Source organism: Phasianus colchicus, chromosome 1, assembly GCF_987193195.1.
Source record: "Phasianus colchicus chromosome 1, bPhaCol1.hap1.1, whole genome shotgun sequence".
NCBI classification, from domain to species: domain Eukaryota; kingdom Metazoa; phylum Chordata; class Aves; order Galliformes; family Phasianidae; genus Phasianus; species Phasianus colchicus.
Window position 1 is genome coordinate 179,777,198 of NC_143436.1, and position 12,649 is coordinate 179,789,846.

The following is a 12,649-nucleotide window of genomic DNA, read 5'->3' on the forward strand; positions in this document are numbered from 1 at the left end:
TCTTCACTTGGATGATAAATGCATCTTGGCAACTGGGAGCCTTCTGAATGAAAAATGTTGCTGGACAACCCTGTAGTAGAGCAAGAACGCTCGCCGCTGCCAGTGCTGGTGGAGCGAGGCCAGGCAGGAGGGTAAAGCAGGGGAAGCCTTTCACGTTGTCTGTGGGCACAGAGAGAGGTGCAGCCTCTTTGTGCACATGTCCAAATATCTGTTTACCATTAAACAAGGATTTTCCCTGTTGAGCATCCAAGCTGAAAGGTGCCTTTCCTTCTAACAACATCCTGAAGCGGCTTGGCAAGCTGCTTTCTGCAGACACAGGAATGGGGAAATTGCTGAGCATGCTGGCTGTGCAGCTCTCTGGTTTGGGTGGCTGCTGGAGACTCTAGCTGAGAAGCAGCCCCTCTCCCATTTTTTTTTGTGAACCCACAAATTTGGAATTTTGCAGAGCTGCCCCAGTCCACAAAGATGACATTGGTAACTTTGTGGTTCTTTGCCTGACGCTAGTTTTCCATTAGGTCTGTCCTGAACCACAACTAACCACTGAAACCTCATTTTAATATCACAGTTGTAACATTAATTATGAAGTTATTAGTTGTTTGTAACAGCACGTTTTCTTTTTGTACTTATTTTTTCTTCTCACCAGCAGCAGTGTCTAGAGGCAAAAAGGTGCATGAGGGCTTGCACAGAGAGATGTTTGAATCCTCCAAGGGCAGTACACAGAATGCAAAGAATGAGCTGGGGCCAGGACTGCTCTGTTCCCTGGTGGTTTGGGCGCATGCTGCCAGGGCTCATGTTTGTGCTTGGACCCTGACAGCTGGCTGCAGGGTGTGCAGAATGAAACCAGGGGCTGGGTTTCTCAGCAGTGCTGTAACTGACAGCGCTTGGCGTGCTGAAAGGGAAACGAGCAGAAACAGAGGACCTGGAGCAGTGTACCTTGCAGTTAATGGAAACCTTTGTTGACCTCAGTGGGAGTTGGATTTGGTCCTGTGCCTACTTGAATGTTTTGGCATTGGATACTGTTCCAAATGGATATATATTTTTTTCATGTCTCATTTCTGGTCTTCACTTCCTACTGTTTCTAAAATGTACTTACCTTGCAGTGATATCATTGAGCTCTGGCTGTGTCAGTGTAGCTGTGCACATTTCTCCCTGTCCAGTGTCTATCACGTTGTTTCCCAGCCTTTCTGTTGTTTCCAGTATCGGTCTGCAAACTTGTGGCATTGATTTCTCTCCTTCCTGAGCTCATTCTGCTCCTTCTTACAAACACCTTCCATCTGACTTAAACCTCTACCCCCAACCTCTAGCCTCCCATAATTGCAGTTGTCGATGCTATTTAATTCATTTTCTGCACTGTTTCCCCTCCTTTTCTACATGAAATCTTTATTTTTTGTTTGTCAACCCCCATGTGCTTAGAGATGATGCAAGCCTTCTGGGAACTGACCTCATGAACAGAGGTTGTGTGTGCCTCATGATATCTGTGGGGGGAAAAGGCCAAAGCTATGGGATTTGGGGAATACAGGTGTTCTTTTGAACCACAAGAAACCTTACATTTTTCCAGCAGCAATGTAAATGCTGAGCAGACAGGGTCAGTGATGAGGAAACCCTTCTGAGAGCGGGAGTTGACTCATGAAGATGAAAGGCGGAAAACTGGTGTACTGGGCTGCTGTCCACACGATGGGCTGAGATTGTCACTCACACAAGGTCACTCACACAAGGGTGAGATTGTCACTGACACATCCACCAGTCTCAAGCTCTTGCTGGCTGTCCCAGGTTAAAATATGGTCTGTTCTGAAATGGTCTGGGCTTTTCCCTCCCACTATTCCCACTGAAATTTAAATATGAATCCCCTGTTTTTCCTGCTAAAGGTAGAACACACAGCTGTGAGCAAACCGTTGTCATTTTAATGCTGCTGGTATTCTGACAGTGGCAGTGGCAAAAGATAAGAACTGTAGTGCAAGTGTAGGAGGGAAGGTTTGTTATTTGAGATATTATCATTATGGTGGTGATAAAATGCCATGTTCTTTAGCTTCTCTAAATTCTGTAGAGCCATCATATTTAAGATGGGGAGAAGTGCATTATGTAGACTTTTATTAATGGTTAAGGTAATTGTTTACCAGATGTTTGTTCTCTTGGTACCCCATAGCAGACGAAACCAAAAAAGCTCAAGATCCAGCTCGGAGACCTTGTTGTGTATTTGGGGAAATTGAAGTCTTGTGATCTAAGGTCAGATCCAGCCAGTGTCAGTGAGCAGTGTGCAGGCAGCCAGAGCCCCTTGATGGTGAGACTGCTGAGCACTGAGATACGGATTTGCTAATGCTTCAGAAATGTATCCAGAAAAAGAAAAAAGATAGGGGAAAAGAACATTGTGGGAAATTCTTTCCTTCATGCATAATAGTTTTTTTGTTTTAAAATTGCACTTAGTAATGTGTTGATGCCAGTGAAATATTTCAGCTATAGGAAATGTGAAACCAACTACTGCCTTTCTATGAATTATGACTCATAAATTGTATGAAAAATATTCAAACTTGCTATAGCTATTCCCCAAGCAGAACCTCTGAGTAATGGAGAAAATAATTCCATTCTGGGGGGAGTAGCAGGAGACTGAGCTAAGTGAAACTAAATGCCAAGTGCCAGCATGTGGCTTTGTGCTAAGTGTGAATTAGTGTCATCTGAGACCATCCTCCATTGCTAGGTAAACAGTGAGTGAGAATGTAACACGCGCTTGCAGTTGAGCCAAGCAAAGCTCTTTGCTCCAGATGATGTGGAGAGGGGCACATGTGCTGAGGTTACCTGCATGCAATCCAACGCACAGCCCTGCCCTGTGGGAGAGCTGGGTGTTTGCAATGCTGTACCAACACAGCCAGCACGTCTGCAGCCAGCGAGCCAAATTCCATCTGACTTAGTGCCTTTGGGCAGGTCTCAAGGGAGAATCATAGAACCATAGAAACACCAAGGTTGGAAAAGGCCTTCAAGATCATCTAATCCAGCCATCCACCTACCACCAGTATTACCCCACTAAACCATGGCCCTCATTCGCTCCCCACAAGATTTGTGCTCCAGTCCCCTCACAGATCTGTTTTCCTTCTCTGAATGCATTCCAGGGCCTCAATGTCTGTCTTGTAGTAAGGGTCCAAAACTGAACACTCAAGTGCAGCCTCACCAGAGCCGAGTATAGAGGGATGATTCCTTCCATGCTCCTGCTGGCTGCACTGTTGCTGATAAAAGCCTGGATGCTGTTGGCTTTCTTGGCCACCTGGTCACACAGATGGCTCATGTTCAGCCAAGAGCCGACCAACACCCCCCAGGTCCTTTCCTCAACACAGTCTTCCAGGCACTCTACCCCAAACCTCTAGCATTGCCTGGAGTTGTTGTGGCCAAAGTGCAGGACCCAGCACTTGGTCTTGTTGAACCTCATCCTGTTGGCCTCAGACCAACAATCCAGCCTGTCCAGATCCCTCTGTAGGGCCTTCCTACCCCCAGACAGATCAACACTTCCTGCCAACTTGGTGTCATCTGCAAACATACAGAGGGTGCACTCAGTCCCTTTGTCCAGGTCTTCAATAAAGATACTAAACAAGACAAGCCCCCTAAAATGGCAATAAGGTGGAAAGGTAGTGAGCTTTGCTGGCAATTCCTTGACAGTAACATTTATTTCATGCAAATTCTGCTATCTAAGAGCTAATGATCTGGTTCAAATTAGTCTTCTAATTGTCTGTTACCAAAGATGAGTTTATCTCCTGTTGTTTCTGTCTTATAAATTGCCTTCTGGAAGTAATTATGGAAGTACCTGGAAGTTCTTGGCAACTACTTTAGACAAGTTAATCTGACTTTTTGATGGGCTGAAGTTCGATGCTATGAATTCATGCTGGATTTCACTTTCTCCATCATTTCAGAAAAGACCTTGCAGCCCTGTGAGGATTTGCAAATTTTACTTTACAGTCAGAGGAGAGTCACTGTTGAAATCTTTTGTATATACCTGAGCCATAAGTAAGTGTATAAACAAACTCCAGGAGAGTGGTTTCCTGGCTGGAGAGCGGGGGACACTAACAGCAATTATGATGGAGTAGTTCAACTGGAGTATTTAATTTTGCCTGGCACCCATACTAATTTTTCATTAATGACTGTGTGCCCACTGAAATGCAGTTTGAAAGGCCAATAATGTGAAATACAGCTTAATGTGCTAGTATTTTGCCACGTAGATAGTGAGCAGTATTGCAAAGACCATTGCCTCTAGTGGGGCCAGGATTTGCCCAGCATAGATCAGTCTCTGCCTACTTAGCTCTTGTGGAGTTTGGGGAAGTTCAGAGTTGTTCTCACTGTATAGAGAGATGCTGGCATGTTAGAGAGACGTGCTTTCAAATACCAAAAGCCAAGTACTTCCTTCTGTTTCACACTAAGTCAAACTGTGCTGACTTTTCCAGATCTAGAACTTGGATAGGTTGAAGTTGGTGGGTTCTTTCAATTTTTTAATTGTATAGGGTAAACAAGTGTTTTCAAAATGTGAGTCCATTTGGCTTCAGACAGCTATTAGCAGTGTAAATTACAAATAGTTTCTGTAAGTTTAAGACAGCTTATTGCTTTCTAGCTTGCAGTAAAATGTTTGGGCTTTGTCTCAGAGTGATTCAGTTTGTATTTGCTTTATACAGGAAATGGCTGTGCGGGCGCTGAAGCAGACAGGTAGCAGAAGTATTGAAGCAGCTCTGGAATACATCAGTAAGATGGGCTACTTGGATCCTAGAAATGAGCAGATAGTACGTGTAATTAAGCAGACCTCACCAGGTAAGCATGAAGTTTTCTTTAAATTGTTCTTTCTCGCAATAAACTAGTTTTTGAGTAAACTTGTTGCTGTTAGAAAGAAACTGGCAGTGTCCAACAGTAGTCTTGCAGAAAGTGGTTATGCTCAGCTGGGCTGCAAAGTGAGCATAGCGCACCTTCTTCGCAAAAGCCATCTGCATGCACATTCATATCCTCCTTCCTAAACACAAAGCTGTCTGTCCTTCAGTGCAAGTCACCTAAACCATCTTGTGTCTACCATGAGGTAAAAGCTTGCACGTAGATAATTGCTGTGGAGCTGTGAATCTCACTTCCTAGGAAGTCATTCATGTTAGCATCCTTGTGAGTAGACTGCAGAAATAGCTCAGGCCAAGGTGGCAGAACATTTTCACTCATCCCTGCTAGTCAGCTTTAGCTCTGTTCTATATAAATTAAATGGGAGGATTTGGGCCCTGCGTGTGCCCGACCAGCAAACATCAAAAATAACGTACATCTCTTTTAAAAGGGTTAAAAAGTCTTTCCAGGCAAAAAGCTTTAATGACTCCGTTGTTGGTTTTGCTTTTTTAACGTTCCAATACATGCAGCTGCTTTGAGTCCTTCACCTTATGAGCAGATCTGCCTTTACTTTTAGGTACGTAGAATGCAAAACTTGAATATCGTGCAAATGATGTTTGCCTGCCTATGGTTCAGCAGCAGCATACTGATCTGTTTGATGTTGCATTGTTTGTGCTAACATAGCACAGGTCTCCTGCAGCTGATTGGGGAGCATGTAATGCTACCTGGGAACTTTCCGTTTGCAATTCAGGAATGTAAAACTCACAGTTCTGAATTTCATGTATTGGTATATGGAAATAGATTTTTCACGTTACTCATTTTAGTCCTACTTTAATAGTAAAGCTAATGAGTTTTAGCATACCATCAAGACTTAAAAATTAATAGCGTTTCTTTTGGACAGAGACTATATATAGAAAGAGTTGATGCCATGAGTACAGTTAATGAATCTTAGAGGTTAGAACACTTCACAGGCAAGAGATGGTTGTAACCTTTTTGGCTGGGAATATGCAGGGGAAAAAAAAATCATCAGCAGCTAATATATTTGGTATCTTCACAGTTCCAAATATTCCTTAGACAGACCAGAACAGACTTACTGGTTTACAGATCTCAGAGTTAGAGTTCATACCTCTCCTTACATCAGCAAGATTCTTTATGCAGCTGAAGAATATGTCCCAGAAGATGACAGTTATTGCTGCTGCTTTTCTCAGTGGCCTATGAGAAAACAAAGTCAGTTTGTCCCTGAGGCTCCAAATGATTCTTTATGACGGAGATGACAAAAGGGTCATGTGGCTGCCTCCCACATCCAGCCCAAAGCAGCCACTTCTTAGGATTATTTGGATTGCCACAGCCTTATCAGTGCATCTCATTGTGTTCTGGCAGATCAGTTTCCAGGGAGTAGTTGTAAGTACAGCCTTGGAAGTGTGCCCTTATGTTATCACAGGAAAAACTGCTGCTGATAATAGATGACACTTGAAAGAACATTGATAATTTGTCCAACTTCATTTAATTTCAAAACATGGCATTGTTCATGATGCGTCATTTAGTACGGGCACAGCCTCTTCAGTGTGCAGAAATGGTGCATAGGCCTGGCTTAATGTTCTGCATGTTCTTGTGAGTTTGTGTGTATGCAGGTGAGGAGTTCACAGCAGTGTATAAGGGTGCTGCACCTGGCCCAGCTGAGACACGCTGTAAGGCAAATAAGCTTTCAATCCAGCAGTCCAGCCTGTTAGTGCAGTATGACTGCCTTTGCGGACCTTGTGAAATCAAGATTTTAAAAGGAAATTGTTCAAGAATACATGGGCCAAGTCCTACAATTTGTGAAAGCTAAAGAGCCAGAGCGGGAACAAAAAGCCAGCTCAGAGTATCTCTCTATCTTTTTCTGTGCCCACAGTTTGTCCACAGATGAGAGAACTGATGAAAAGTGCTATTAACACTTCCAGCACAGGAATGCTGGTATCTTGTCTCTGCAGTCCTTCAAGCTGAGATTAGCATGTTGACACACTGAACAGCAGGAAAATGTGATTTGAGGGGACATTCTTTGCCCGACACATTGGAAAGAAGATAGGATAAGCTGCATTACACCTTTGTTGTAAATGAAGTAGAGTAGAAAACAAGGATGTTTGAGGAGCATTGTGGAACAGAGAGATACAAACAGATCCCCAGCATGAGCAATGAGCTCACTGTAGAGAAGGAAGCAGGCTGATTACCTGGTAGTTTAAAGCAGTGTGGATTTCAAGTTGTACTGACAGTGCTTCAGGGAGCTTTTTTCCCCGTTTGTGCTGCACATACCCCTCTGCTCTGTAGCTTCCTCCTGTCTGTGGGCAATGAGCAGCAATGTGAAAGCTGGTCCAGCTTTAAAAACGAGGCTGAAGTGTAATCTGATGACTTCATAGTAAAGGAATTTGTGCTTCTATTCTGATTATTTGGTAGAACTCCCTGATGATTCCTGGCATGATCAGTGTTGTGAGCCAGTGGCTTGTTATTGGTGGTAATACTTGGCACCTATCACTTTGATTGTTGAGAGTGCTTAATTTAGGTTTTGGGAGGTAAGGTTTTTTTTGTAACACATAATCCTTAGACTGTGTACATGTGTGTGGATAGGTGGATGAGTAATGCAAAGTAACTGCTTCACCTGAATTGTTTCCTAATATTTTTCTGTGTTCTTTTTATAAAGGAAAGGGTATTGTGCCAAATAATGTAACTCGCAGGCCAAGCTTCGAAGGATCGAGCGAATCTTTTCCGTCCTACCATCAGATCAGTAATGCAGCCTATGAAGGGACAGGCTTTGCAGCAGAAGGTGCAAATATGCTAACTGAAGTTCCACGGCCATACATGGACTATTTAATCTCTGCTTCACAGTCTGCTGCTATGAATGCGCCTGTACAGCGACCCTCTGGCGTAGGCACTCACAGCACTCCAACAAGCCATCAGCAGAAAACATACCCTGCAAATATTGAGTCTTCTGTGATTAATTATCCTGTGTCTAATCACAGCAGCCCAGCCTTGCAGCTGCAGGCCTCCCATGGCACCAACAGCCAACATTACAGTAGGCAGCACATGATGGTGCAGGGGGAGCCCATGGGGTATGGAGTTCAGCGGAGTCCATCCTTCCAAAACAAGATGCAGCAGGAGGGAGGTTATGCCAATCTCCCAAATAAAGGGGCAGTTGTTCAGAATAATGCCAGTCATGCATTTCAGCAGGCACCAGCAAGCCTGTATATGTCACATTCTCATCACAAACAAACAAGTCCTCCTTCCCATCAAATGCACGTGATATCCAGAGGTCCAGCATTTGGTAATGATTTTTCAGACAGCCCACCACAAAATCTATTAACTCCATCTAGAAATAGTCTGAACATGGACCTCTATGACATGAATAATCCTCAAGTTCAGCAGTGGCAGGCAGCAACACCTTCACGACGAGATTCTTTACAAAACCCAGGAATAGAATCATCTCCACGGCAACACGTGTCCTTCAGACCTGATGCCTCAGTGCCAAGCAGAACAAACTCCTTTAACAACCATCAGCAACAACCACAAGTGACCGTGTCTATGAGACAGGTTCCTCCAGGAAAACCTGATCCTTCAATTACATCTCCAAATACAATCACAGCGGTCACATCTGCTCATATTCTCCAGCCAGTGAAGAGCATGCGAGTGATGAGACCGGAGCCTCAGACTGCAGTGGGACCTTCCCATCCTGGTTGGTTACCTGCCCAGGCACCGGCCGTGGATGGCCTAGAGATCATTGAACAGCATGTTCCAGCTGTTGGAGCGGCCAATGCCTATCAATTAGATGTGGATTATGGTAACCAGGAGCTGCGGTGTCCACCACCGCCATATCCCAAGCATTTGTTAATTCCCGGCAGCTCTGAGCAGTTTGATATCAATTGCTTATGCATGGGTGTAGAGCAGACCCTCCGTGTAGTCCCCAGTTCGACGTGCAATAAGGCTGAGGAGAACAATGAAAGAAATGACAAAAACAGCAAGAACACTAAAGCTGAAAAACCAAGCAAGGATAAAAAGCAGATCCAGACATCTCCAGTGCCCGTGCGAAAAAATGGCAAAGATGAGGAAAAGCGAGAATCCCGAATAAAGAGCTACTCACCATTTGCTTTCAAGTTCTATATGGAGCAACATGTAGAAAATGTCATAAAAACCTACCAGCAGAAAATTAACAGAAGATTACAATTGGAGCAAGAAATGGCTAAAGTAATTTTTTTATATATATATAATAAATAGGGTCAAATTAACTATTACTATTTTAAATCACTCAAAAAATGTATAAAGGCGAGTTCTCTGGGAAGTGATAATAGATATACAACACTCCCTGTTCCAGACTGTTTTCACTTGGCAGCCTTGGTGCAGATCAGGAAGACTGTTTGAAAAAGCTGAGAGAAGTAGTAGTATGTCCTCATACAAGAAAAGTAAAATAAAGCAGGGACACCTGTAGTAGGAAAGTGTTAAGCTTGCATAGAAAAGGACTCAGCAGCCAGGTTTGAGACCATGGTAACTGACAATACATTACAGTCCTTGAAAAAATCTGAGAAAGGTTTTCTCTTTGCTCCAGTTCTTCCTGCCTATTCCATGATAGCGACTGCTTACTCACCAAAACCACAGTTTAACTTGGCAGTAGATTTACTATGCTATATTTTCCCTTGAATATATAATACCTGACTGAAAGTTGTCTCTTGAACATATGTTAGTAATAACACCATGCAAGTAATCATCTCTTGGCCAGCTGAAATGATCTTGGAACCTTTGCTGGAACTTGTTTTAGAAGCAGGTCTCAGTGAGGTGCACTTTGAGAGCTTCATTCACGTCTCGTAGTAGCACCAAACTGACTCACTGATAGGGCTGTCTGAAGCAAGCTGCCAAGTTCTGATGATTGCTCTGGCAGTTCTGTTTTTAGTTTTTAAGTGTGGAAAAGTTTTTGATGTTTTTCCCTTCAGGCGTGATTATCTAGAATATGACTATGACTTTTGTATTTAAGGACAAACTCTAAGGAAAGCTGTTATTAATGCATAATGGATAATAACTTACCTGATCTTCCCTAGAACTGTCTGGAGTCAATTAATTTGATACTCACACTGCTCTCCTTCTATGGAGATACTCAAGACCTGTCTGGATGCCTACCTGTGCACCTGTTGTAGGGAGCCTGTTTTAGTAGGAGGATTGGCCTCAGTGGTCTCTTGAGGTCCCTTCCAACCCCTGCAATTGTGTGATTCTGCTCAGGAAAATCCAGTGGTTTGTTTGCTGAGGTTACATTTAATGCTTCTAAAAATCTCTTGAAAGGTCAGTATTGTAGTGACAGTTTATAGTTTGTCCTTAGTGCAACTATAGGTTGTGTTGCACTGCTTGGATTTAGTGAGTATTTTCCTAAGATTGAGATAGCTGGGGAACAGTCTCTGAAGAAATAAGAAAAGAAACTAACAGCATCAGTTCTGTTCTGGCCCTTCAGCTTTTGTTCACTTCATAACTCAGAGATAACTATAAACAAAAAACAGCTCCTTCCCCTAGCAACCTCATCTCTGGCTGGAATAACACACCACAAACTCAAGAGATTTTGGCCATCTGAATATCGCATTATTCTAGAATTAGCCAAGAATACAACACACTAATTGTTTTGCATTAAAACAATAAACACTTATTTTATTATGGATTGAGGCACCCTACCTGTTCTGCGAGTTTTTTCAGACCTCCTTCATCCTTTATTCATATGGATTTCATTTTTAAGCTGTGGGGACCTTGCTGCGTAGTCTGGCTGCCCACTTTTTATCTGTAATGGCCTCGACTGCAGGTGTGAAATGGAAGAATTCAGTCAAAGCAGCAGCCTTGTGGGAAAATACTTGGGTCTTTATCCTGCTCCTCAGTCAGCTTCATCTCCATCCCCCATTGCCTCTTCCATCACTCACTAATCTTCCTCTCAAAATGCTTCACTTATTTCAGTTCAAGATTCAGGTTATTCAAAACGAAGAGGGTCTGCTGTGGATAGGAATTCTCAGAGGACCTTGGAAGTCAGCCTAGGGGCTTCTGCTGGCAAAGGTTGACAGTGTTCTCAGACGAGCACTGAAGGCAAAATTGTGCAGGCTCTATCTTGAAGCCTGAGGAAAGTCCAGCTGGGTACTTCTCTGCTTTTCCAGGAGATGTTCCCCTTCAGCCATGTGAAATGTTACTTTTAATTACTTTAAGACTCTATGGGGACAGATGGTGTCTGGACAAGCCAGCTTTGTTACTGTTCAGGTTCAAAGGGAAAAAGTACACTTAAAAGAGAAATAGGACCTGGATCTTGGCTTCAGTGTCTGGGAGGAGGCCAGAGCTGAGGGTTATATACCTATATTTTGGGAGGGAAGATACAGATCTGCCAAGTGTGGGAGTGGAGGCTCTGTATGACAGAGGAAGAAAAACGGTTTTGAAGAAAGAGGGTTCGCAAGATACTTGGTCAAAAATAGTTTCTTAATTGCTATGAAAAAGACAACTGCTAGGTAGGAAGGTTTCATGTGAGTTGCTCTGGAGAGCTATTAGTGAACCAAGGGAGCTGCTGCATCTCAGTTTAAGTTGTGCTGCAGTGTGCATACACATAGTGGAGTGTATTGGTGAAGTGCACAACTGAGAGTTAAAATCCAAATCCTGTGGTCAGATCAGTTCTGTTATGTTCCTCCGACAGTATTGCCCAATACCTTGTAGCTCAGGAGAATGAGAATGAGAAACACATAGCAATCTTAGATACAGTAAATTCAGGTATCAAGGTATGGCAAATGAAACACCTTGACAGACAGACCAGAGACTGACTGTCTTCAGTATCTCATCTGGTTCTAGGTTAGTTTTTCTGAGAAATGTGTTTTGGGAATGCTAGTTTATTGTTCTATTGCTGTGAATATAACCTTACTAGCTGTCGTGGTTTGCTTTTCCTTATAAAGGCTGGCCTTTGTGAAGCAGAACAGGAACAAATGAGGAAAATTCTCTACCAGAAGGAGTCCAACTACAACAGGCTTAAAAGGGCCAAAATGGACAAATCTATGTTTGTGAAAATCAAGACTCTGGGCATTGGTGCCTTTGGAGAAGTATGTCTGGCCTGCAAAGTGGATACTCATGCCCTGTATGCCATGAAAACTCTGCGTAAGAAGGATGTACTGAACAGGAACCAGGTGGCTCATGTCAAAGCAGAAAGGGACATACTTGCTGAGGCAGACAATGAGTGGGTGGTTAAACTCTATTATTCCTTCCAAGATAAAGAGAACTTGTACTTTGTAATGGACTACATCCCTGGTGGGGATATGATGAGTCTGCTGATTCGGATGGAGGTCTTTCCAGAGCGTCTTGCTAGATTTTATATTGCAGAGCTCACTTTGGCTATTGAGAGCGTACACAAAATGGGTTTTATTCATAGAGACATCAAGCCTGACAACATTCTGATAGACCTCGATGGGCATATCAAACTGACTGACTTCGGACTGTGTACGGGATTCAGGTGGACTCACAATTCAAAATACTACCAGAAAGGTTAGTGTTCTTAGCCCTTATTTACACTTTTTATCTTGAAACAAAGTTACCTCTTGCCAGAAATGTCAGGAAATTATGATGGGTTTGTCTTATTCATTGTTTGTTTCTAGTCTTTTATTTCCAATACTTTTCAAATCCCTGACAGTAGTTTGGCTGAGCTCTACAGTGGCAGTGGTTTTTCAGTTCGTACTTGTTTAGAGGGTCTCTGTTGGTAGTGAAAGAATTTAATCCCAGATTTAAAGTAATCTAGGTACTTCTTGTGCGTGCCATCAAGGAGAACTGGAATATGTCAGCAAAAAGGTCATGAACAATTGGTACA

General features: G+C 43.1%; 1 protein-coding gene and 1 long non-coding RNA gene across 10 annotated transcripts in view; one reads left to right on the forward strand and one right to left on the reverse strand.

Annotated features, from left to right (window-relative positions):
- LATS2 (large tumor suppressor kinase 2) overlaps positions 1 to 12,649 on the forward strand; it is a 59,268-nt gene that overhangs the window by 29,942 nt on the left and 16,677 nt on the right. For all 9 annotated transcript variants that reach the window (XR_016463373.1, XR_016463375.1, XR_004170151.2 and 6 more), the window contains 3 exons: positions 4,647 to 4,779; positions 7,502 to 9,039; positions 11,748 to 12,330. Coding sequence is in view for 3 of the 9 variants with exons in the window: in XM_031615879.2 (XP_031471739.2) it covers positions 4,647 to 4,779; positions 7,502 to 9,039; positions 11,748 to 12,330 (2,254 nt within the window). In the remaining 6 variants the exon portion in view is untranslated. The remainder of the gene's footprint in view (positions 1 to 4,646; positions 4,780 to 7,501; positions 9,040 to 11,747; positions 12,331 to 12,649) is intronic.
- LOC116244285 (uncharacterized) lies at positions 4,792 to 8,258 on the reverse strand. The gene is made up of 3 exons (XR_004170154.2): positions 8,191 to 8,258; positions 7,035 to 7,142; positions 4,792 to 6,039 (listed from the first exon to the last, which is right to left on the reverse strand). It is a non-coding gene; the product is annotated as an uncharacterized LOC116244285 (long non-coding RNA).